The 27,747-nt window shown below is 41.1% G+C and overlaps 1 protein-coding gene across 1 annotated transcript in view; it reads right to left on the reverse strand.

Moving 5' to 3' along the window:
• TNFRSF11B (TNF receptor superfamily member 11b) overlaps window positions 1-12,464 on the reverse strand; it is a 30,186-nt gene extending 17,722 nt beyond the window's left edge. Inside the window, exon 1 of the mRNA XM_066372499.1 lies at window positions 12,355-12,464. Coding sequence (XP_066228596.1) covers window positions 12,355-12,384 — 30 coding nt within the window. The 5' untranslated portion in view covers window positions 12,385-12,464. The remainder of the gene's footprint in view (window positions 1-12,354) is intronic.
• Window positions 12,465-27,747: the final 15,283 nt, after the last annotated feature.

Here is a 27,747-nt window from a genome sequence, read left to right on the forward strand (position 1 = left end):
TAAGATGTGCCTTAAGTTGATTATCTACCCTGTTCTTAACTGTCTCCAGTAGAAGCATCTCTAACGTGTTTTTAAAATCGGTGTTCGTGTCTTCCCAACTGCTATCATTTTCTTGGTCTTGGTCAAATGTTTCATGGCAGTTTCATGGGTTCCCTCAGACCGCCCTGATAGAAAAGGATTTGTCTTCACACTCCTTAAATGCTTAGCATATTGTCTTATAGATAGCAGGTGTTCAAGATAGCTAATTTAATTTTATTCAGTTCAACAGGTATAGCGAATGAGTATCTACAATGTATAATTAGAATTACTGATGACTATACAGACACAGATAAATATCCACCTGTAAAGAATGAATTTGCAAGGACTAGCACAAAATCTGCAATTTTCTCATCTGTGAAACCATCGTGCTGACAATTTGCCTAAAGGAAGATTTTTTTCCAAGCGTCTTTCATTTTTGCAAGAACTGTACCATTTGTATTTAGTTTCGATTCTAAAGGTGAACGTGGGGGGGAAAAAAAGCAGGTTGTTCATTTGAGAGGTTTATCTGCTGCTGCCAGTTCCCTACCTGAAGGTCTATCACTGCTTAATAATTTTCACAACAGCCAGTTATCTGGCTGAGGATTATGTCTGTAGGTAGGAAGGAAGAGCAGATGAATTAAATCCGTCCGTCTACTCGGAACGGATTGGCTGCCAACAGCTTTTGCTGGGCAGACGGGAAAGAAAACACAAGCAATTATGATTTATTAGCTGAATCCCTGGGCCAAATGCTACACTATTTTGCTTCCCTTGGGGCTGAAGAACTGTCTCCAAGTAAAACTTAACTTTAAATGAGATTTTTATTTTTTTTTTGGTTCCCTTCAGACTTTCCTTTAGTTGTTCGAAGGTTTGTAAATTAATTAACAGTAGTTTGTTTATTTTTGGAATCAACCAGAACCGTCAGGACAGTTTTGTTTACGATGCTTTCAGTGCTTCAGAAGAGTGCTTCAGACAATTACCTTTTGATAGATTAATGAATAAAGGCTGGGGGAATCTCTGGGGGGGCGGGGGGAAGAATGTATAATGCAGGTAAACACTTAAAACTTTCCAAGGAAGGTAGTATGTAGAAATATCACATATTTGGCTCCCAGATCTTAATATGTCTTCTCTTGAACTTCGGTTAGTCACCAGATTTAAGATATAAATAACATCAATCTAAAAACTTCAACGCAGCAGCAGGGCTGGCCACAAGTTTCCTTATAGTTATGTAGATTTGGGGCCCCTTGATCAGCACAAGGGCAGAACTGCTACACTTTTCCATCTCTGGTCCCTGGAATTTGGGGCTCAGAACTGGCCATACATTTAGTACGTTGATAGTTTTAGAACATCAACTTTAAAATTCTATTTTTAGTGCTGTGGTGTTTTCCTTTGAAGATGGCACCTGGCTCTTATCATCTTATGAATCTCTTCTGGTTGCTAATGACCTGGATTGAAACCCAGTCCATACATGGTCAAGGGCAGCTGGAGAAAGTTAGCAAAGAAAACCCATGGCAGTTATGAAGTGGCAGAGAAACTGGAAGTAGAAAAGAGATAAAACAGCATCTGATTGAAACACATAGACATTTGCTGTGTGGCTGCAATGTGGAAACACCGTACTAGAAGCCCTATGTCATACAGCGAATAATAGCTTTGTATATTATAGTATTATTATACAGTAGGCTCTATACATGCCCTTCCTTCACCTGCTATTATCATCCATCCCCTCCAACCATCTCTGAGGAGATAGGATTATCTCCATTTTATAGGTGAAGAAACTGATTCTCAGAGAGGTTGAATGATGTGGCAAAGGCCACAAGGCGAGGACACATTTCAGCTGGACTTCAAATCCATTCTTGTTTGAATCTAAGCCTTTAACTAATTCTTCCCTCTGGGGCCTACAGTCTGATGAAGAAGATAGGCATATAAATGATAAAGTACAACACCATGTAAAATTCAATAAGCTCTACCTTTTATCTGTGTCTATCTATCTATCTATCTATCTATCTATCTATCTATCTATCTGTCATCTATCTATCATGAACAGAAAAAGGGGCTATGTAATAAACCTGACATGCTTAGTGACCAAAAGCAACCACACACAGTGATCTAATCGTAAATTCCTAACTGGGCAAGTCATGGTGCGTAGCCACCTCCCAGGGGCCTAGCTTGTTTAGCAAAGTTAGATCTTGGCCTTGAGAGAGCCCTGCCCATTGTTCTTATGCACCGATGATAACACACCTTTGAATGCGGAGTAACCTTCTTTTCTAGACTGCTCAAAGGCACAACTGCAGGCACCAGAGCGTGAGACCACAGAACCCTTTTCCTGTTTCCACATACCATCCTGAGGGCTGTAAAGTTCATTGTTACCTGTCCTGGACCCACCAAAGCACAAGAAGTGTGTGCTTCTGCATTTGGCTTTTTGTGCAGTCCCAGAGATTTCCCTGCTTTGCTTTCTTCCACCTCCTTAATCTCCCACTGTTGGATTTCATGTACCTTTCCTTAGGTTTTCTCTTGTGGTTCTAAATGCACGAGAGGAACTGCAAAACTGTCATTCTCCGGAGCATTGTCTCAATCCATTGACGTCTTGCTTCTGGGCATGTCCTCAAAATTTTGGCTCAGATAAACTCTTATAAAACTTTTCTATAGGTTGAATATTCTTTGGTTGACTCACTCTATCTATCTATCTATCTATCTATCTATCTATCTATCTATCTATCTATCTATCTATCATCTATCTATCTACCTACCTACCTATCTATCCATCCATCCATCCGTCCATCCTGGTAAATAAATTCTTCTCCCTTTCCTGTCTTCAAATACAGATAGTTCACAGCCTCTCAGAAAGGTGTCCTGTGAGACTGAGCAATTAGCTGCACTTGACACAAGCAGCAGCTTCTCAGCAATGCACGCCCTTGAGCTAGCTCTCCATCCTTCTCGGCCAGGCTCTCGGCCTGGCTCTCCTTTCGCTCACTCTTGCAGCCCTAGACTCGCACTTTCTAATAAGGCACTAAAGCAGAAGTGTTGGCCTCCTGCTCGCCTAAGGAATCTATCTGGGCTTAGACCTCATGGTCAATCAAGAGGCCCAGGCATTTTGTTTCAAAACAAACAAAAACAGCCATGGCGACCCCCTGGAGCTGAAGGAGAGAAAGCGGATGAAAATGACATTGGCAGCCCTGTGCCCATGGATCTGGCCCACCTGAGTCCCATCCTGGGGCATTCTTAATCCCATCAGAGAGGAGAACTCCGGGGTGAAGGCACCGCAGAGGCTTAGCTCTGATGTCTGGGTTTTTTTCACTGAACTCAGGAACTAGAGCTAAGCTCCTCTGAGGCAGGAATAAAACTTCTCAGCTAGGTAACCAACCTTAGAAGAAAATTACTCAGTTTTCTCATCTGTAAAATAGAGTCTTATCTCTGCATGGCAGGATTTTTGTGAAAAATCCCGTGAATCATGGTGTGTGACTGTCATATATTCTAAGCACTGTGTCTTTCTGTTTATGTCTCCTCCTCTGGATCAGCTTAAGTGGGTAGGCGCTGCCCTGACGTAAGAGGGAGGTGAGCAAACTTCTGCGACAGAGGGTCAGTTGGAAGCAATGGAAAGAAAAAAATGTGATCTCTGCTTACTGTCACGGAATAATAGGGTGTTTGATTTAGAGTCTCCTGTAAAGCATCTGTTCACCTCATTTTTAAACCCAGCTAAGCTTTTAAGTAATCTCAGTTCCCAAAATTGTGAATTTTCAGCATCAAAAGAGGTTCTTGTGCAAGAGTCTTGCTAACAATGCCTTTGATGGAAAGGAAGTTTCAACTGATAATCTAAAACCATAGATTTTAGTTGTTGATGATTTTTAGAGCTCTCTGCTGTTACTGCTCCTCAGTGATCAGAGAGATGACAGGGGTTTGGCGACTGTATTAGTCAAGACTGGCTGGGTTTTACGCTGCACTAGCAACTCCAAAATCCCAGGGGCTTAAAAATTTACATAGGTTTACTTCTCACTCAATACTGTGTGCCTAATGGGTCCAGTGAAGGTTGTTAGCATTGTCTTTTGTCTTGGAACTAATATATGGAACATGGGTGGCTGGCTGTGAAGGAGGGAAAGAGGAAAATAATATTGGAAGTCATATGTTGGCAATGAAGGGTTCTAATACAGAGGTGACCTTGCCTGACCAGGCAGTAGCGCAGTAGATAGAGTCAGACTGGAATGAGGAAGACTCAGATTTGAAACCCCAAGATCACTGGCTTGAGCAAGAGGTCACTTGGTCTGCTGTAGCCCCCTGGTCAAGGCACATATGAGAAAGCAATCACTGAACAATTAAGGTGCTGCAATGAAGAGTTGATGCTTCTCATCTCTCTCCCTTCATGTCTGTCTGTCCCTGTCTGTCTCTCTCTCTGTCTCTGTCAAAATTGGCCAGAACTATTCACACCACCCCACACCCCTTCCCCACCAGAGGGAGGCTACAAACTTACCAAGTTTCTGGAAGGGAGGAGAAATGAGAACAATTTACAAACAGCATTAACAACTCCACCGTCACTCAATAAACATCATTTATGCTTTTTAGTTGACCTTTATTTTAACATAATCTAGTTGATTTTTTTTTCTTTTTATTGGATATTAAAAGAAGAAACAAAAGACAAAAAGTGTGGGAGACTAGGTTTCTATCATCAGCCAGGTGGAGTATTCAAGTGTAGTATTTAATGGTCATGCCAACATACTCACTATCATGCTAATTCCACCTGAAGGTTTGACATTTATTCTAAAGAGAAGTATGCAGTTGTCAAGGACTTCCTTGTGAATACAAATTCAAAAAAAAATTCTGCTCATTGTGAATCAGGAGACTGCTAGTGACCCTAATCACACCTCTTCAGTAAGTCCTGAGGGTGTCTTGGACTTAACTTTTAACTAAATAGAATATAAAAAATGTTCACATTAATGACTTCTATACATACTAGCAAAAGAAAACAAAGACTTGTTTCAGAATGGGAAAATAGTTTTTGGTTTAAAAGAATAATCTCTGATCCTAAAACAAGCCCTACTACTTAAAAGTAGGTGACATTTCAAAAGCTTCCTCCTCTTGTGATCTCATTGACTGAAACAGAATTTCTTATACACGAAACCAACTCGGCAGAAGAAACTTTGACAACTGCAACAAAACAGATTTTTAAAAAACACATTCCTTTAGGAATAAGTAGGTTTGATTTAAGTATGTTTTCTAAAATTTTAATATTAATACTAAATGAATACTTAAGCATTTAAATATAAATAGTTATTTAAGTACTTATTATCTAAATAAGTCCATTTGATTTTTGCATGTTTGGAAGATTAAATAACATACAGTATGATCAATCTTTTTGTAAATTCCTTTCTTTCAATGACAGAACTTACAAAAGAAAAAGCCTTCCACTTACACCTGGCCCCACACCCCTATTTTAGAGATGAATAAGCCAACATCCAAAGAAATGGAGTCAGCCAGCCTCAGGATCTAAAACAAAAGTGAGATATTTCTTGCTTCTTGTCTGCTGCCATAGAGGCCTTATTGTCGGTAAGTCCCACAGTTGAATTCTTAAATTACTTTTACTTTTTTTTTTTTTTTTTTTTTTGGTGGTGGGTGGGGGTAGTGGCGATTAATGGTAGGGGAAACTTTCTAAGTGATAGGGTCTTGATATCCATATTTTTTTAAGAATAAAAGAAATGGTTTTATTGAACAAAATAACATTATCATGTGGCAAGGGATCTGAGGTTTTTGGATGAAAGACCAGAGAAGAAAATTGAATTTACCAAAGGCAGTCACAAAGCTTAGATGAATTGCTGTCTTGCTTTAAATCTAAATTCATCCTGACACCTCTTTTTCTATTTTAGAGTTGATTATTTAAGAGGCACTTATAGAAAATGCTTCCACGGTATAGACTAAATCGAAGTGAAAATCCTAAAGCTTTCTTTTTTTATTTTTATAGAAGATGCTTTGAGGAAATTAAACAATGTGTTCACAGTATTAAAACTATAATTTTAGAGAAAGTTTTTTTTTGTTTTTTTTTTGTTTTTTTAATCACAAGAGGTAATAAATCAAGCTCATTAGGAGCACATTACTTTTTTAAGAAGAGTCTCAGGAATGACGTCACATTTTCTTCTGCATCCTAGCCATTCATGGTCAGACTGAATCAAGTGGTTCTGTGAAATTGGGGTGACAAAAATCTACCCACCACCTGGGAAGTTATGTCACCTTGTCATTGGGAAAAACCATTCTGGAGCATTTGTAGACCATTCTGGCCTTTGAAGCATTAACTTAGAGAGGCCAGGTCCATGTGAGAGGGAGCAGGTACCGCATAGCTTCTTAAGACCTAATGTGTTGTTACCCTATTCTTATCCCTTACAACTGTCTAAAGGAATTCTTTTTTTAGACATTCTATGCTAGTTACCCCCAAAATATTCTGTGGCAGTGAGTTCCAAAAACTAATTACATGTCACATAAAAATACTGTCTTTGTCTCTATTTCCAGTTGGCCATACCTCACTCTTCTTCTACTTGCACAGATAGTTTACAGATGTTGCTAGGATTTCCGATCCACTGGTTCCTGCTTTTGTGGGTTGCTCAGTTTTATTTTGATTTTTGTTTTCTTTTCTAAACAGGACTGCTCTTATTGCTCATATTTGCATTTTGTTTACCAAATGATCGTTATCGGCAGTGCATGCTGGTCCTGCTCTCTCTTCTCCTCGCTTGCCATGTGAAAGCATCCGTCCCCCTTTGGCTCTAAAAACCCGCTCTACACTGTTAACCTAGATTTTTTATCTACAGCTCAGGCTTCTACCGGGCTCCAAATTTTTTTGAATCCAAATGCCTACTTGCTATCTCCATGGGCACATTTTTACAAACATTTAAAATGTATCAAAACGAGAAATGAACACTTGATGCCGAAATCAAGCAATCAACCAGATGGGAAGGTCAGAACGCAGGTTCAGCTGAGCTTGGGCAGCGCCTCCAAGGGTCAATATTTAAATCTAGTTCTTGGGTGCTTTTGTTTATTTGTTTTATTGTTTTTTGTTTTTGTTTTGTTTTGCTTGCTTAAGAATGGGCCTTCATGAACTTCATGGCAAAAATGTACAAAAGAATATTTCAATATTGGTCAGGTAGGTAGGGTGTTGTTATATTTATATCTTGAATAAGATCAAAGCCAACACTAGAATGTTAGGTCTCTGGCAGGAAGCTAAATTCTGTTGGAACATTCATGGAAACTTCCTGAAGATTATATAGCACACTAGCAAATCTCGCCATTGCTCCTTTGACTCACCAAACACATCTAGTGGCAGGCACTGGGGAGGCCTGAGGGAGGGGGTTAAAAATATGAAGAAGATGGAAATCTGTGTTTGCAAAGAGCTCATATTTTGTTTGCTACAGGAGTGGTGCTCTCCCCTGGAAGTTTTGGAAATTGGTGGCGGATTTCTGTTGTTTGGAAGGCCATGCTCTGCCAGGTGTCCTGAATGATCAAGAATAAGCCCACATCCCATCCACTTTCAAATGTCCTGTGACAGTTGATTCAAGTGATCTAAGTAGTAAACCTATTGAGCATGATCTGAGCCTAGATTCTCATTCCATTTTATATAAACACAAAGTGGTTTTTGCATACTTTTTATACATATTGAATTTTTTGAGAATTCAACAACATAAAATTTGATAGGCAGCTGTGCTTTGTTTTGTTGCACACTTGAGCACGACCCGTTCACCATTTCAGAAAATCACAGCACGAAAGCCGACGCTGATCATAGCTTTGACCCCAGTGAGGCTCATGCGCTCCAGTCTTTGTTCCTAATGGTCTGTTCATGACGACTGTACATCAAGCTGCCCACGTATCACTATGTCGTTGTATCTTCTAGTGAAGCTCATTTTATTATAAATTACTTTCCTCTCATTATAGGATAGTTCTGTTGGTGTATTGACTTTTAAAAGCTATGTGCATCAGTGAAATATATGTACTCTGAAGTTCATTTAAGGAGAACAGGGGAGTGGCTACAAAGGGTTTACTTTAAAAGTGCTTGGAAGAAGTCTGATATGATTGAGAACTACAGCCCTGTTAGGTAAACATCCAAATTCATTGATCATCTGGCATCTCTGTTCTAAAGTAACAACATAAGGGACAGCCAAGCATCCTTAGTCAAGGCCTTGAATAATGCAAACATAAATATTTATGAGATTTTTTTTTTTTCCCCAATCTTCTCGCCAGTTCTCTTTTTTTGGCTACAAAGGAGAAACTCAAGCTAAAGGAAATGCTGTTGGCTAATGAGATGCTAATGAGGTGCTAATTGTAATAATGCTTTTCCCAGGAAGCTTTCAGAAAAGGGAACATGCAAGCAGGGGGCTGAGGTATGCTTAAAGCAAAAGCCAGGAGACAAAGTCAGTGACTAGTAGAGCGGGAACAGCCGAGAGTGCTCCGGGTCCCTTTGATAGACTCTGCCCTCGCTCCCTTCTAGACCTAAGTGGACAAAACAGCTGGCACGGACAGCCTTCTTCCCAACCAGTGGAATCTGACAACTGTGGTTTAAGCCTAAGAAGTAAAATTAAAGGCCACATTGAAATTAGGAATTGTGCTGAAGGTTGCTAGGCAACAGAGGCCAGGAAGGTTGCTAGGGACAGGGATCAGGGCTAAGTTTTGGACTGAGTATATGTCAGATTCTCCTAGAAACTTTACAGTGATCATTCTCTTAAAGTAAATAAATAAACAAACAAATCAGCTAGAGAAATTCACACACTCAACCACAGGGTGGGGTTTGGGGGACCAGTGTCAACAACAAGACAACCAAAAATCTAAGAAAGTATTATCTTGAAGGAGGATGAACAGATCAGGCAGTTATTCCGAGAAAAACCATCTGGTGTCCCCTATCCTTTCTCCTGCCCTCCCCATGTCCCATCGTCATAACATTAATTCAGAGCTTAGCACTGAGAAGGCCAGGGGATGGTTCTGGCACTTAGAATGGAAAGTTTCAGCTACCAGTTAAAATCTAAGCCAAGCCAGGATGTTCCCAGTGGTCGCTGGGCAACCGTGAAAGAAATGACGTGGTGATGTGACTACCTCACCTTGCAGAGAGGTTCTCTGCTTAATTCCATGAGTGAGCACTCCAGAAAGCCCAGAACCATGGCATTAACCTCACCGATTGCCTACCAGCAGGCCCTCTGCTCTTCCAAGAGTCTAGAACTCTTTCTGCTTTGCCACAGAATTTATTTCTCCCACTTCTTAGGTTTCAGGACACCTCAATTTTACCTCCACCAATGAAACATTCTACTCCTCCTTCAAGGTAGCAGTTAGTGGCCCTTTCTCCCTGCTCAGAACATCATCAACACTTCCTATACATAACTTACTTGGCTCTAGATCATCCTACAGTTAGTTATCTGTGAGCATAATGCTAGAAGTGGGGATTAATGTCCAGCTGGAACTTTATGTGGTTATCTAGCATGTGTGCATATCAATATCTCCATCTTATAAAAGAGAACACTAAAATTCAAAAGGAGATGTAACTTGCTACCTTAATTTATCAAGTAAGTGGGCCTATCGGTGTTTGATTTGGGTTCACCTGAGGACCACTGCACTGTGGCTTCCCTATAAGGTCCTAGAGAACAGGATCTGTTATATATCCCAGTCACCCAGCACTTCCCCATCTGTTACTCTCATTATCTGTACAGTTACTTGTCTGATATCTGCATCTCCATTAAGCTGTGAGACCCATGGGCATGGTGCCTATCCTGTTTTCTCCCCTGTCCCCAGTACCCAGTGGCATGCCCAGGACAAAGTATTAAGTATCTATGATGCTTCCAGTTTCTAGAACTGCATCCAGTATTTTAAAAGGGATATTTGGGAATCTTTATGTGTAAGTACAAGTACAAAGCACCAATTTCCAATCATATATAAAATCAAGTCAATCTCAGAAACTACCAAAAGAGAAAGGGAAACCTTTCCTATTTAAAGTATTTACTATGTTTTGATTCCATACATTGGTGGAACATAAAAATGAGACTAAGAGACATGGACAAGTGTGTGGTGGTTACCAGGGGTGGGGGGAGGGAGGACAGGGGGAGAGTTAGGGGGAGGGGGAGGGGCACAGAGAACTAGATGGAGGGTGGCGAAGGACAATCTGACTTTGGGCGAGGGGTATGCAACATAATTTAATGACAGGGTAACCTAGACATGTTTTCTTTGAATATATGTACCCTGATTTATTAATGTCATCCCATTACCATTAATAAAAATTTATTTTAAAAAAAATAATAATAAAATAAAATAAAGTATTTACTATGTTTAAGACACAATTTTCTCTCTGGATAATGCCATTATCAATAATTATTATTATCCACATACATATCTATCTTTGTATTCAGACCACATAACAAAACACTTGTCTACTTATTATTTAGAAACACATTATTAGATACATATATTGTTTAGTAGAAATTCAGAAATTTAAGTCATTATGTATATTATCAATTAAATCTTTGACAGAATAGGCCTGACCCGTGGTGGTGCAGTACATAAAGCATCGACCTGGAAATGCTGAGGTCGCCGGTTCGAAACCCTGGGCTTGTCTGGTCAAGGCACATATGGGAGTTGATGCTTCCAGCTCCTCCCCCCTTCTCTCTCTCTGTCTCTCCTCTCTCTCTCTCTCTATCTCTCTCTCCCTCTCCTCTCTAAAGTGAATAAATAAATAAAAAAATAAATAAAATCAATTTTAAAAAAATAAATAAAACCCTGAGCTTGCCCAGTCAACGCACATATAGGAGTTGATGCTTACTGCTCCTCTCCCACCCTCCCTCTTTCTCTACTCTCTAAAATAAATGAAAAAAAAAACCAATCTTTGAAAGACTACTAAAGGCTAGGAAGAATAAAAGTATCTCTCTATTAATAGCAGGATTACTTATACTAACCAAAAAGTAGAAAGATTAAATCAATTGTGGTGTGCCCACATAATGGAATATTATGCAGCAACAAAAATGGATGAACTACTGTACATCCAAAAATGGAGATGATCTCAGAATAAAACTTTAAGTGAAATTAGCCAGACACACACACAAAAGTGCATAAAGGCCATTTATATAAAGTTCAAATAGAAGCAAAACTCATCTACGGTGTTAGAAATCAGAATACTGATTATTCTGTCCATGAACATAGTAACAACAGAGAGAAAGCCTAGGAAGCTTCCAGGGTGATCTTATAGTGTTGCATGATCTGGGGGCTAGCTCACAGGTGTTCACTTTAAAAAATTTCATTAAGCATTACAATTTGTGTAATTCTCTATGTGTATTATATTTTAAAAAACGTTTACTTTGACAAAGTTCTCTATAGTATCCATATTGGTGGATACTATACAAATATATGTATATGGCAATAGATAAAATTAGCATGTTTATATGTGGACTCCTAACCAACTTACCTTTTCTTTAGTGACTTTGCTATATATTTGTTTGTTTGCTTGCTTGTTTGTTTATGTTTGTGTAGCCCCGAAACTAATAGGAATACTCTCTAACCTTCCATTATGAGTTAGATGTTGAAATTCAAGCATTTATTTTAACACATTCAAAACAACATATAGCTGAAAAATAGGTTTCCCATCCTTTTGTGAATATCTGATTCATATCTCAATCTAATCCTCACTTTAGTGACATAAGGGAAAGAAGCCACTGGTCATAGGATATTCTTCAAATCTTATTAACTTAACTGGTCAAATATCTAAATTAAAAAATAAAAGAAACTAAACCAAGTCACAGAGATAGTAAAATGTTAAATTTCAGTTAAGAAGTGTGTGTGTGTGTGTGTGTGTGAGAGAGAGAGAGAGAGAGAGAGAGAGAGAGAGATCTTTTATGCCAATTATCTAAAATTTCCCATAACATTTGCTTAAGTGAAGAATGAGCCTAATACTGTGTTTATATCATATAACTATCTCCAAAGTTTATTCTAACAGTTTTAAAAAGACTGATATCTCCCACCTTGCTCTGATTCTAAGGGACTACTTTATTTTAATCATAATAATGTCCAAGTTAACTAAGCAAAGATGGTTAATTATCTGAGATGAAGAAAAGCAGTAAATAAAATGGATAAAAATCATTCGAACATGGAAGGTCTAGAGCTCCTCTCTCTTCTCCATAAACCCAGCAGGAACTTTCTGGGTTTAAAGGGACCCCTGAGAAGCAAGTTCAGTTGAAAGAGGTCTCCCTTTCCAAACTGACTCCAACTCTCTCCTGGGAGAGGGGGCCGGTTGAGCTTTGTCCCCATTCATTGCCTCGGGGAGGTCCGGAGGCCGGGAGGCAGGCAAGGCAGGCGGCCTCCCCAGGTGGCCGGGGCGCCAGCCGCCGCTGGGCAGGGACTTACCAGGAGCGCGCAGCACAGCAGCTTGATCATTGTGGTCCCCGGGAAACCTCAGGCGCTCAGAGGCGGCGGCAGCAGCGGCGGGGCGAGCGCTCCGGTGCGTCTCTGCAGCCCGCGCAGTCATCACGTTATATATAGTGTAGCAACAGGAAGTATTGGCTTGGCTTTGATCATTCATCCTCTATCTGGACCAAACTTTGCACCTTTTTTTAGGAACTTAGCGCAGGAGCGGTGGGGGCGAGGGGAAGAGGAGGATACGGGTATGAAAGCTCCCGGATTAACGCTTTCAGAGCTGGCGGAAAGAATCCCCTGCAGGGAACGGCCGTGGGGGGTGGGGCCGGGGGGTGTGGCACCCAGGCGGGGGTAAAAGCCGAGGAACAAGGCGCTCCTGTCTCCTCCTGTGTCCGCTAGGCTCTGAGTTTCCAGGCCCCTTCCCGCCAGCAGGAGGCCTCCTGGCTGCCAGCGGCAGCGCTAGGGCTGGGCGCGCGCCCGGAGCCACTCAGGCTCCTCCGGCCCCGAAGTCCTGTTCAGCCGAGATCCCAGCGCAGCCTGCGCAGTGCATCCCATATACAGGACTTGATCCCCCTGTGGTCCTGACCCTTTCTCCGCTGGTTCTGACAGACTCAATGACACGGCCTCTCCTTTATGCACCGCATGGTTTCAGAACATGGGGGGTTGGTAATCATTAATCCTTAAGGTAGCATAGATCCTATGCAAGATACTTTTTAAATTTTTGGTCTAAAGCTCATGCTTTTTCCCATTGACTTCTTGTTGTCTGGGTGGTCAAAGCCAGAGAGAATCAGCAGAAGAAAAGCTTCCAGCCTCCGACAGGAATAAATTTTGAGGGCTGTGGCATACCCTGGCCACTGTTTTCTTCACCAACACCTCAATCATCAAATGACCTTAATGTCCTACATACTGAATTTCTGGAATTGCCTCTTCGGGGCTGTCCCAGTGTCCTCAAGTTATAGGCAGAAGTTAGGCGCTTTCATAGAGGGTCCTTGCCTTCCCCATCTACTTCCAAAATTTATTTGTCTGAAAGATGGACCCAGTGACCTCTAAAGTGTAGTCCCCTTCCAGGACCTGTGGTTCATCAATTAGTTCTTGAATTTTCACGAGAACACTGCTTACAGATGCTGGAAACATTACTGCAGAGGTAGCTTCCCCTCCGCAGGGCCGGGTGTTCAGCTACATGTCTCTTGAAAAAAGCAAGTTCTTCTCTCACCACATTCAAGAATAAAAGGTGAAGAATCAGGAAAGGGGGCACGTTTGGCCAACAGGGATCAGACCTTCCGCCCCTTCAAATGGGCATGGTTCCACTAGAAGTTCAAAGTGGAACCACAGAACAATAAGAATATATTTAGAGGAAAAGAATGCCATCTGTTCTGCTATGATTGAGAATTTTTAAGAGACAGAGGTTTTGCCTGACCAGGCAGTAGTGCAGATAGAGTGTCAGACTGGGACACAAAGGATCCAGGTTCGAAACCCCGAGGTCACCAGCTTGAGTGTGGGCTGCTGGTTTGAGCATGGGACCATAGACATGACCCCATGGTCGCTGGCTTGCACCCAAAGTTGCTGGCTTAAACCCAAGGTCTCTGGCTTCAGCCCAAGGTCACTGGGCAGAGCAAGGGCTCTGCTGCCCCCCATCAAAGCACATATGAGAAAGCAATCAATAAACAACTAAGGAGACTAAGGATGCTTCTCATCTCCCTACCTGTCTGTTGCTATCTGTCCCTCTCTCTGTCTCTGTCACAAAGAGAGAGAGAGAGAGAGAGAGAGAGAGAGAGAGAGAGAGAGAAGGTCTTATTCATCTTTATCTCTCCAATGCCAAAACAGGCTAGCATGCTGGTTTCTTAAGTGAACTAGTGAATAAATGAAGGTCAATAAGTGAGAACAATGAAAACAATATATGACTCCGGACCTGCCCCTCAACTTTTGAACTTCAGTTTGGACATCTACAACCTGCCCTACTAACACTTAGACTTAACATGAGACTTGAGTAAATTCAAATGTTAACAGTGAAACATTATATAAATGGCAATACTATTGCTTTTTATGAAGATAATATTTGTTGATATTTTTTGAAGGTATTTTTCTTGAAATATAATATTGTCAAAATAAGAAACATCCAAATATTATAGAGAATTTTTAAGAGTTTATTTGAGCCAAACTGATGACAACTGCCAGGAAGCAAAATCTCAGTGGACTGAGAAAATACTTCAGAAACTGGCAGGTTTGCATCTTATTTTATACATTGGAATCAAAGGAGGAGACACAAAGAGGGACTACAGGAAATTGATATTAGGTTAAGGGGGAGGGAGGAAGCAAAGCAGGGAAAACTCTAGGATTGGATAAAAAGTAAAACAGATATATGCTTCTGTTACATTGTGCGTACAAGTTGGTTAATAATTACATTTCTGGCCTGTAGAGATGGTAAACTGAGGGCAAGATAACAATAAGGGATTCTGTGGTCTGCTGCTCGGGTGCTTGAACTCTGAGGGACCTGAAAAGACGATGACTCTGACATTTCAAAAGTAGATGAAAAAGATAACAGACCGGCTCACTTAGGTCAAGATCGACCTTTGCCAAGGAAACTACAGGCCTAGGACATGACTGCCTCCATGACCCGCTTTTAGTTAGGAAATTTTATGTTCAGACCATTACCATGTGTTTACTTTTAGTCTCTGAGTTTATAGGGCCTGCCGTGCAGGCCTCCCCTGAGCTTGTCAGGATGACCCCCTTTTCATCCTCAATGTAATCCCTGGATGCTGGAGTCAGATTGGGAGAAACCCGATCAAGGATTGAATCTTACAGTATTATTAACCTTAGAAAAGTTTCATGTCTCTCTAAGTCTCAGTTTCCTCAGCTGTTAGATAAAAATAATACTGATGTTGCAGGAATATAGGAAGGAACAAATGAAATCATTTATATAATGAATCATTCATTGTGAGCATTAAATAAACATATGTAAGGTAATTTAGCACAGTGGCTGACCCCTAGGACCTTTTTACTAAATTATATCCATGATTGTCTAGGGCAGCTATTTTTAACCAGTGTGCTGCAAGGATTTTTAAAATATGCAACACCTGACTATTTAATCAGAGGCACTGACCTCTTTTCCCTTGATTGTCAAATAAAAAAATGACAACAGCCAACACAACAATAGCTGTCCAGTGAGAATGTATCAAAATTATACATACAGTGGTACCTTGAGATATGAATTTAATTCGTTCTGTAACGGAGCTCCTAAGTCAGTCAACTGTTAATCAAATTGCAATACTGGACCCGTGCGCCAACGCGCCAACTAGCGGCAGCTTTCCGAATCACGACTCGTATTTTGGAATTTCGCTCGGATCTTGAACAAAAATACGGACCAAGTCGCAGCTCATATCTTAAAAAAATCGTATGTTGGTCTGTTTGTATCTCAAGGAACCACTGTATATATATTTTGTCAGATTGTGGTGTGCCGCAGAATTTTAGTAATTAGTTTATATTTGCCATGAGATGAAAAAGTTGGAAAATTGTTGGTCTAGAGGAGAACCAAACCGAAGATGCTGGTCTTTGGAGCCAGACACATGTGAACCCCAGATCCACTACTTCCCAGCCCTGTGACCTCAGGCAAGTTTTATCTAACCTATTCGCGTTTCTATTTGGTTTATTTATCTGTATAAAATTATATCTACCTAAGAGAATTTCGAGGTTATTTTGAAGATGAAATGAAATGAAATCCATTAAGTGCCGGGGTCCAGCCCCGGGGGGAATCCAGGGGTCCCACAGGAAGAGACGGCGTCGGCGCAAATCGAGTGAGAGAGCCGAATTCTTTTCTTTCTCTTTATTCTCTAGTTAGCATTTACTGCCAGGTATCTCTCTCAATTGCTGGTCTAGCTTTCCTTTTATGCACACACACTAAGTTACAATCACATGGTATTCAGAATACATTGATTAGTCATTGTTTTTGTTTCACTATGGTTACATTTTCTAGGTAACAGTTAATTCATTTCTATAAACTATAAATCAGGTGGTAAGTCATTCAAAGTACAATTATACAATAACTTGAACAGCAATAACAATATTGGTACAAACTTCCAAAAGGTCAGTTCTAATTAATAACTCTACCTTGTCTAGGATTCTATTGTCTAGTCAAATTTTATTTATTTACTATATTCATACACTAATTAAGTTCTAACTTTACTTTTCTCAGAGTGTTCCACCACCTGCAGGTCAGATATGCAAGAAGAATGGAAAGTTTCTTTACTCTACCACATGAAAAGGCTAGGGAGGTAAAGTGATGAATTAAGTGAAGGCTGAAAGATGCTCTGTGTATAGTTACTGCTTCCTACCTATTCATAAGTCACAATCTATTCTTTCTAACATGATTAATAAGAAGAAATTCTCCTACAAACTTAACCCTTTACGAGGGATATCATAGCCAGCCTCTTATGTCTATGAGCCCAGTTCAAGGGGCTTACAGGCTTTTCTGTGGAACTCACACCCTCTGTCTCATTTCCAAAGAAATTACTATGAATCTACAGGGAAAGCACGGTACTATTATCCCTGTGCCATAAATGATAGCACACACCCAGAAAAAGGGGGGATATAAGGCCAGATTAATTCAAAAAGGTCAAAGGGGGAAGTATCGTTGTGCCTTTCCTTTGCAGTGATTTTGTCAACCCGCAGCCATTGGCAGCCATTGGTCTTCACTGCAGTGACTTTGTCAACCAGCAGCTGTTGGTCTTCTCTCCTGTGACTTTGTCAATCAGCAGTTTTTGATCTTCTTCTGCTGTGACCTTGTCAGCCAGCAGTTGTGGGTCTTCTCCTGCTGTGACCTTGTCAGCCAGCAGTTTTGGGTCGGCTCCTGACAATTAAGCACTGAAAATAGTGTCTACCTCCTAGTAAGTGCACATTATCTGCTAGCTGTTATTCTTACCTTAGGGACATTTATATGAGCATGAGGGAAGTCTAGATTCCAAGCTCCTGAGGGTAGGAAGGTTGTGTTTCCCATGATATTCCTTGAAGCTTTTAGCTCAGTGTCTGGTTCCCTATAACTATTCAGTAAATACTAATAGTAATAGTGGTGGTTGGTGTGTGTGTGTGTGTGTGTGTGTGTGTGTGTGTGTGTGTGTGTGTAATCAGCTATAGTCTTGAGAAACATTGGGACATTACTTATCTAGAGTCACAAAACAGACCGTGTATTGACTGTATTTCAGGGCCTGACTGTGGATGGTTTATTTATCATCCACTGACGGGAAACAGACAGACAGTATGAGTTATCGGTCATTTTATTTCCTGGAGCAATCTGGCCAGTCCCCGTGGGTCTTCCCATGTGTCCCGGTACTGTGGGTTGCAGACCCTGACCGCTCCAGAGCTGGAGTTTATCTTACGCTTGAATTGGAATGGACCCAGGGACTCCCGGCGGAATCCGCGGGGGTCGTTTGAACTCTAACTTGGTAGACTACATTCATCTTCCTGTGACAGATCCCTCGTTGGCAGAGGCCATCAGTGACATGAACTAGTGTCTCTTCAATTTAACTGTATGTTTCTGGGCACCCCGGCTATGTGTGATGCTAACTTTCCAGGTGACACTCATCGGATAATCTTCTGAACTCTTTCTGAACTCTTCTGAATTGGCTCCGTGTTGGACACATGTTCACAAGCTGGTATTTCTGACTGAACTGGCTCGATTTAAGCCACTCCTAGGGCTTAAAGGAATGGTGCTGGCGTATTGGGAATTTCTACAAGGAAACACTTCACTTCCAAATAGCACGGCAGCAAAGTACCTGCCTCATTCTTTTCCACTGTTGCAAAATTTCTAGTATATGCATGCGTCATAATTTATTTAACTGGTGCTCTACTGATGGATAATTTGACGGCTTTTGGTATTTTCTGTTGTTTTTACAAACACTGAGGCATGGAGCAGACTTTGGCATAAACTTCAGCCCACTAACATGAGTGGACTCTTTTAGGATAAATTCCTTGAAATGCTATTGGGACAAAGGTACATGTAATTTACCTCTGGATAGTTTTTGTCAAATCATCTTCCAAATATCTTACATTCTTAATATTAATCTTACCACTTTTGAAGAGATAACTAAAATAAGTTAATATTACACCCTGTCACCCATATCACATGACATTGGACAAAGCCCTGCATTTTTTAAGTGGGAAGGTCTAGATTTTCAAATTGAGATCTACAAAGAGAGCTGCGTAGTGATTCAGGGATTAGCAACTGCTCTCAGCTGAACATCAAAATACCGTGGACTGAGTGTCTTAAAGAACAGACAATTATTTTCTCACAGTTTTGAAGGCTGGAAGTCTGAGATCAGGTGCCAGCTTCAGTAAGTCCTCCATTTCTGGTGTGTAGGTGGGCACCACCTAGCTGTGAGCTCAAACCTCTAATTGGTGTGTGTGGAGAATTCTTTCTTTCTTTCTCTTCTTATAAGTCTCAATCCTATCAAATTGGGACTCCACCCTTATGGCCTCATTAAACCTTAATTACCTCCTAACAGCCTTATCTTCAAATACAGTCCCATTAGGAGTTACAATTTTAGCATATGCATTGGAGGGGGCCAGGCTGTTAAATCTATCATACCTTAGTTCTACCATCCTCTTTCAGGACTCATAAACTGATGCTTTACTTTCAAAGGAATGCAGGCTTTCGAAATACTTGCTACATAATGCTCAATAAACATACTGCTCACAGAAATCAGGGGATATTTCAAAATGAATATGAAGCGATAAAATATCCCTTAATTTTTGTGAGCAGTATATTATGTACATATAACTGTAATGTCACTCTTTGACTCTTCCTCATATTTCCATTTTTCCTCCTTTTCTGAACTTTTCAATTTAATAAAATAGCCTCCAGAATTCAAGCAGTTGTGATTTATGCTGCATAACCCTCTATTTTTTTTTAAATTTCTTTATTGATTTTAGAGAGAGGGAAGGGGGAGAAAGAGAGAAAGAAACATCAATTGTTCTTCCAAAGTATTCATTCATTATTGGTTCTTGTATGTGCCCTGACTGGTGATCAAACCTCCAATTTTGGCATATCGGGATGATAATAGGAGGAGAAATTTAGCTTTAGTAGTAGTAGCCTTTAGCTATAATTAATAGGATTAATCATTAATGTAAGTAAAAAGCTTGGTCCCAGGAGCTGGATACAAAAATGGACCTAGGTGACTTCATGAGGCTGCAAGCAATCCACCTTTATGCCTCAGGCCCAGGAAATCCACAAGCAAGATGGTGTCTAAGCCCCAGTGCTCCAAGGATGCAATGCCCGCTGACACGAATGCAGATAAAAAATTACTGGTCAACAGATAGAGAAATGCTAGAAAAATCCCTGGACTGCAACTTTTATCTGATTGACTTCCTAAAATTCCAAACCTTAGCATGTCCCTTTCTTCCCCTTATAAAAAAGTTTTCCTGAAACGAGATGTTTTAAGATGGTTTTTGGTTACAGAACCCCTATCTTCTCAGATTGCTGGCCATCTGGATAAAGTGCCCATAAAAATTCACTCCTTGTTTCTACTTATTTGGCTGAGTGGTGAAGAGACCAGAAAAATTGGAGTTCATACTGCCTGTCACCAATTCAGCCAAAAAGTAGAGACAGGAATTCAACCTTTATGGGCACTTTATTCAGATGGCCAGCAATATGGGAAGATGGGAGTTACAGTCCCAAATTATCTTAACTCCCTTTCCCCAGCCAGCCTTTTTATAAGGGGAAGAAAGGGGTAGGTAAGCATTTTGGAATGTCAAGGGAAGGGTTAATCAGATCATAGTCAAAGTTAATTGGGTCATAGTTTTTTGCCCTGAGGGGCTAATTAAAACTCAATCTCAAAATTTCTTATGAAATTCCAGCAACGCAGATTTAAAAGAGTCTGTAGGATTACTTGCTATTCCTATTGTGTTTATGTAAATAATCAGGCCAAATTGAAACTGGACTTAATGTGGTAAATGGGTTAGTCTTAATTTGGCTCTTTGCTAAGAATAAGGGTAATTTTAGGGGGAAATTATGTTTCAATAGAATCTATAACACAGTTACGAATATCAGAAACTAGACAGGATCCTGGATTTTTCTAATTTTCTTTAATGTTTTGGCTACAACCCTCTGAACTATTCTTTTATTTCTCTTCCATCCTTTGACTTGAAATTATTAAGAATTAAGATTTATTTTCCTAATTCTGCCCTTCTAGCTTTTGTCCCAGTAATACTGGGATTTGTAACACAGTTTGTCTCCACCAGGCTACCAGCCCTACTGCTCACACTCGGGGAACACCCCCCCTTCTGTGCCCGGTTTCACTGTCCCTCTGACAGAGAGCAAGGATCTCTTGGCTCTGAAGGAAGACGTCATCCCTCTTCAGCAGGGAGCAGCTACAGAATAGACCCTGTGCCCCTTTTCCCTGGAAGAATTCAGAGCCAGGATCCTTGAGGGTGGGATCTGGTAAGCAGTTAGACATGAGCAGAGTAAGGACTATCAGCCAGGTACAGAAGGTCACCGGGGCAAAAAGCCCCAGGTGTCTAGCAACAGGCAAAACTGGGAAAACAAGGACCTCGCCCCCAGGGTAACCTTTCACCACTAGCATATTGTTGGTCATGCAAGTTAGACCCCCATAGCTGGGGAATGAACCAGGAAGCCAGAAAATAGTGAAGCATTAATCCCTAGACCAGGCGTGGCCAACAATTTTTGCTTCCGAGCCAGATTAGAAAGAAAACTTTATTCACAAGCTAGGCGAAATATTAAAATTAAAAAAATGTTAAATACAAAAACAATTTGTTTAAGTAAACAAAATTTTATTATATAAATTTTTTATGAATAAATGTAAGTGAGTGAAAAAATTTTAATATACAATATTATTTTAATAAAAATATAATTACATACCATATAAATATTTGAACTATCGCAATCGAAACAATATTTAATTAATAGAATGAGCTTGAAGGGGTTATATCGCAAATAAAACAATTATTTTGTTTACAAACAGCCTGGACACGTTTTCAGTTAACAACTGCAGCTATTGTCTATGCTACAATGCCACTTAATTCAGCACACTTGACCACAAAAATAATGAATTGTTTGACCTTGGGTGCGCACTGGCAAACTCCGCCTAAAAGAATGTGGGTTTCACATCGCTGCTGAACGTCCAACAGTTCATATCGAGTACAGATGAGTACAAAAGTTGTAAATCTTTATAATGAAATTTTTTAAAAAAAATAAAAAAGTATTGTGAATCCATTCGACCAATTATTGGAAGTTAACCCTAGATTAGTCACACACGGAATTCTTTTCCGTGTATCACTATCTTTTTAAATATCTCGATTTTCAACAATCAAAGATGCTTCTGCTTCTGAGTAGCTGAGCTTTTAAGGTAGCGGAGAATATTAAAAAATTAATCACAGGCTGCACAAACTCATTACAAGGGCCAGATCCGGCCCACGGGCCATATGTTGGCCATGCCTGCCCTAGACCAACATCGCAGCCTCAATTGCATTTCAGCTCTAGGCCCAGAAGAGCAGCAAAACCAGACAACTGATTGATTTTCTAAAATCCCAAACCCCTTACCTATCCTTTTCTTCCCCTTATAAAAAAGACTGACTGAGATGAGGTATGAAGACAGGTTTTGGGTACAGATCCCCATCTTCTTAGATCACTGGTCATCTGAATAAAGTGCCCATAAAGATTCAATTTTTGCCCTGGCCAGTTGGCTCAGTGGTAGAGCATCAGCTGGCATATGGATGTCCTAGGTTTGATTCCCGGTCCGGGCACACAGAGAAGCGACCATCTGCTTCTCTATCTCTCTACCTCTCCTTGTCTCTTTTGCTCTCTCTTCCCCTCCCACAGCCATGGCTCGAATGGTTTGAGCAAGTTGGCCCCAGGCACTAAAGATGGCTCCCTAGCCTTGCCTCAGGAGCTAAAATAACTCAGTTACTGAGTGTAAGGTCAGTAGCCACAGCCACCATCACAGCCGCCTGACTCTTGCAGGTTTGCATTTGATTTGGACAGATGGTAATGAAACAACAGAGCCAAGAACTGGTGGGCCATTACCTTTAATCCTAGCTTGCACTCAGCAGGTGAGAAATACACACAGAAGGAAAACACTTCCCTTTCCATTCAGGGATCCCAAAGCCACTGACTCATCTGAGTATTCCTAGAATCAAGTTTCTACCTCACCAGCCTTATTCACCTCTCACCTCTGTCCCCCATCTCCTTTTCTCTGCACAAACTCTGCACAAACTGGCTTCTCTTTCAGCACTTTGCTATCTTGGCTGCCTCTCCTCTGCAATGCTGATGGCAGGATCTGAGCGAGCAGGAGCCCCTGGTCTGCTTCATTTTATAGTGTAGAAAATTAAAGCCTTTAAGCCAGTATATGAATAAGGAAGTCTCTGATACAACGCCACTTATCTGAGGCATAAATGGGATTCCTCATGAGAGTGCACCACCCCACATCATGCAACAGTCAAGGGTGTGGGGAAAAGCTTAGTTTTGAAAAGATCTTAGTATTAAAAGGGTGGGAAAGGCTTAGTCTTATAACTAAGCCTTAGGCTATGAGGACCTTGCCAGCTTACAACCTGTCTCCCACAGCCAATGCAAACTATAAGCGAGCAAACATATACATCATATTTACAAACTTATTTGACTAACATCAAGCAATGGCGCAATGGCCCCAGATGGGCAGAGCATCACCCGGTAGAGGGCTTGCTGGATGGATCCCCATTGGGGCACATGTGGGAGACTGTCACTCTGCCACCCTGCTTCTCACTTAAAAAAAAAAAAGATTTAATCTTTGTTTCTACTTATTTGGCTGAGTGATGACAAGCAGCATGAATGCTGATATTTCTTCAGTCTCTCTCTCTTTTTTTTTTTTTTTTTACAAAGACAGAGAGATTCAGAGAGAGGGATAGATAGGGACAGACAGGAATGGAGAGAGATGAGAAGCATCGATCATCAGTTTTTCATTGTGATACCTTAGTTGTTCATTGATTGCTTTCTCATATGTGCCTTGACCGTGGGGCTACAGCAGAACGAGTGACCCTTGCTCAAGCCAGTGACCTTGGGTCCAAGCTGGTGAGCTTTGCTCAAACCAGATGAGCCTGTGCTCAAGCTGGTGACTTTGGGGTCTCGAACCTGGGTCCTCCGCATCCCAGTCTGACGCTCTATCCACTGCACCACCACCTGGTCAGGCTATTTCTTCAGTTTCAACAACATTATAAGCAACTGAGCTCCTGACCAGGGTACTACATAACTTCTAAAATGAATTATCCATTTGCAGAGTCTGACTTCTCTGGCTGTATGTTCGTGGTTGGCAAGCTACTAGCTGGGAGAACATTTTGCTCATTATTTGATAAAATCTTTTGGTAGAAGAGCTTGTTGCATTAAATAGCATAGTATACCCTGCCCACTTGATTAGAGGAAAACATAGGGCAAGCCTTTCTGCACATGCAACGTACATCACAATTTTTTATATAAAATTTCTGTCAAGGACTCAACCAAATTCATGATACCTCTGGGTGGAGAAGTTGGGAAAAAGAAACAGAAAATCTCAACAGAGTTTCCATTGTGTTCTCTGCAGCCAGAGAAAGAGACATAATTTCTTGCTTATAAACACTTTGACCGTGTCTGCCAATTGCCCTAGTCACTTCAACCGGGGCTTCCTGAAACTCAGATACTGATCTAGTGCCTACCCAGTCCCAAGAAAGTGGTTCCTTAATTAAATAGGGATATGTATCCCAAACAACCACTTGTCTAGAGACTTCTGAATGAATAAAAGTTTGTACCAGAGTGTTCGAGGGTACTGCCTGCCCGCTCAGACTTCCTCTTCACAAACCCTTCAGATAATGTGTTCATCTCTAGTGTCGATTCAAACATTCTCCTCCTCCCCAACCCCCATGCAATTTGTCTGCACCTGGCTAATGAAATTATGATAGATAAGAACCCTTAGAAGTATTCTCTTAATAGCCAATTAGGTACTTCTGTCTGGGAAACTCCCCCACCCCCCTTTAACTAAAACAAACCTTTCGAAACAAAGGTTTTGACCAGCTGGTTTTCAAAGAAACTAGCCCGCAAGAGAGAATTGCTCACTGGAATAAGAGTCTGCTTACAAAAAAGGCTGAGCTTAACAGAGCACCTATAGGTGAATATAAGCTAAGAGTGGATTGAAATTATTTAATATTCAGCTGAAGGGACACCATTTAACAAAGCCAGCTAAGAAATCCATTTCGGTATAAATAAAGTAATTTATCATTCATTTATTCAACAAATATTCATTTGGTACCTGTTAGGTGGCAGATAATAGAATCCTGATATAGACAAAAATAGTCCCCACACTTCTGAAGCTTATAGTCAGGTTGGGGAGAGAGTAATAAAGTAAGCCTAGGAATAATCCCTTCAGCTGGTAACAAGCCAATTTCAGAGAGTGATAAGAAGCCGAAGTCCATAATATTAGTGAGGGTAATGGCGCGTGGCTAAGAAGGGGCTTCGTCAGCTGAGCTTCTGAGGAGAGGGCTCTCTGAAGAAATGACTCTGATCAGACAGTGGATTGATGAGGACCCTGCCCATCGGGAGTTGTGGTCAGAGCCTCCCAGGTAGAGGAATGCAATGTCAGGCGAGAGCTAAGGGAACAAGAGGGTGATTTAAATCATATGTGTGGCCAGAGAGGTAGGCAAAGCCAGACCATGAAGTATCTAAAGCAGGGGTCTCAAACTCAACTCAGCATGTGGGCCGCAGAGCAAGATCACAGCCGTTTGGCGGGCCGCACTAGGTCTACAAAAGGCAACTGTTACGCAACACTTTTCAGCGTCACAAAACGACTAGAAACTGTAGTTCGTGGATTAGTCTGCGGGCCACAAAAAATTGTTCAGCGGGCCGCGAGTTTGAGACCTCTGAAAAGGGTCAGGGTAAGGATTTGGCACTTTAGCTGAAGGATGAGGGGAAGCCATTGTCATGTCTTAAGCTGTGAGTGAAGAGATTTGACATATATGCAAAGAGGTCATTTTGGGTGGTGGTAATGTGGCTAGAGCAGTAGGAAGACCACAGGAAGCAGGAGGTAACTGTCACCAGGATGATCATCATCAAATCCTTAGGTCCTGGGAAGCAGAAGAGTGAGTCTTAGCTCCATCATCTATATCCAAGTATCTTTGGTCAAGTTGCTTAGATCCTCTGAGCCTCCTGAGTTTTATTGTCTGTAAAATAAATATTCTAGTTACTTAATGAAGCTATCTGTACTCCATAAGGATACTAGGAAAATCAGATAATGTATGTGAAGAGTTCATTAGGCCTAACGTGCTATGTGATAAGAGAGTCACATAGTTTGGAGTCAGTGCCCAACATGACTCCCAAGAAGGATGCAAGAGAACCAAATGATAGCCCTGGCTGAAGAGCTCAGTTGGTTAGAGCAGTGTTTTTCAACCAGTGTGCCATGAGACATGGTCAGGTGTGCCGTGGGGAAATTAAACATGGGTCCCCAAACTACGGCCCGTGTGCCGGATACGGCCCGCCGCCAGCCGCCTCCATTCGAACATAAACATCCCCCTCACAATCCCTCCAGCTATCAGTGACAGGAAGAGTGGAGGCACAGGGAACGCTCACTGACCAATCACCTTCTAGGATTCATCCCGACCACTAGTGATGAACCAATAGTAGGCCGCCTCTCATCCACACCCAGGAAGGTCCCTGCTCGGGCTGCCGCGCACTTGTCATTGTGTGGCCGCGGCAAGTAGTTGAAGCTGCTACTCCTCCCCATGGTCCCGATTTCTAATCCTGGTCAGGACTGGAGGTAAATGTTGCCACCACTAGATGAAGTCTCAGCCTCAGCTGGTTATGTCTATCCTGATGGTGTATATAGATATTTGACCTTTTTCTTTTTAAAAGAGGCCCCTGCAGAGGGTGATATACAGTGCATCACAATGTTATCTATATTGTATATGGTCTCCTGAAGGGTCAACTTCTTAAAGAGCTCAAATCTCTATTTACACCATCAAAACAGAGAGAACCAAGGCCCCTGCACCCAGCTGACCATGGAATTTGAACCCATAACCTCAGGGGGAACTCTAGTATTCATTAGAATCCTTACTTAGAACTTCTTACTTAGCAAACTTCTCAATCTGACAGTAGAGATGCTCTGAGGACTTATGAGGTTACACAAGTACCCAACATTTTCTAAAATTGATTTTGTCCAGTCTCTATATAGAGAGAGTATTTGCCAAGTTGATTTGAACCCACAACCTGATGAAAGCTCCAGTATCTATTAGCGGGACTATATATATGAGGGAATACATGGGACTGTATATATGAGGGGTTACATGGGACTGTATATATGAGGTTACATGGGACTACATATGAGGGGATGTTACGTGGGACTGTATTTATAAGGGAATGTTACGTGGGACTGTATATATGAGGGATGTTACATGGGACTGTATATATGAGGGGGTTATCCTTTTTTATTTAACTTTTTTTAATAAATGTAATTTATTTAAACTTTAAATAAATTCTAACAGTTAGAGTGTCATTTTGTGTCATTTTGGTAGGTGGTGTGCCCCAGGATTTTGTAAATGTAAAAAATGTGCCATGGCTCAAAAAAGGTTGGTTGAAAATCACTGGGTTAGAGCATCACCCTAATATACAGAGATTGTGGGTTCAATTCCCGATCAGAGCACATACACAAACAGACTGATGTCTGTCCTTGTGCTTTCTCTCTTTCTCTCCCTCCCTCCCTCTCTAAAATCAGTAAATTTTTAAAAGGAAAGAGAGAACCAAATGGTAAAAAAGATACATAAAAGATACAGTTATGGTTAGTGTACATGAACTTTTACATTTTTTTTTTAGTTTCTACATATTTTTATAGATATTTAAGGTTTAATTGTTATTAAGGGTAATGATGATAGCAATAATAATAAGAACAGTTTTCAGTGCCTACAATGTGTACAACGCTGTGCTAAGTGTCTTGCATTTATTCACGTCCATACTGTAGATACTATTACTTTCCCCATTTTACTGAAAAGAGGACTGGGGCTCAGAGAGGTTAAGTTGCACAAGATCAAAAACTCGTAAATGGATTTGAGCTCTGACAGCCTCGTTCCAGAGTCTGTGCTCTTCACGGTTTAGTGCTGCTGCTTAGAATAATAACTTTAAGGGTACATCTTGGTAGCAACCAACAGTTAAAAATAGATGAGGGTTCACTTCTCAGATCAAAATCTACTATAGGCACAGGTACCTTTTAGCAAGCAGGCCTCAAATTGTCACAAGATGTGATGAAGTTCCAGCTCTCATCAAATGTTCCGTCCTCTGAACACAGCTTGCCCTGCAGGTAGACCTGAAGCTTCGGTGGCAATAGCCAGCAAGCAGCAGGACACAGCGACAATGCCTCCTTCAGGCAAGCGAGTTCTGTCAGGATCAGAGGT

Source organism: Saccopteryx leptura, chromosome 3 (genome assembly GCF_036850995.1).
Source record: "Saccopteryx leptura isolate mSacLep1 chromosome 3, mSacLep1_pri_phased_curated, whole genome shotgun sequence".
Lineage (NCBI taxonomy): Eukaryota > Metazoa > Chordata > Mammalia > Chiroptera > Emballonuridae > Saccopteryx > Saccopteryx leptura.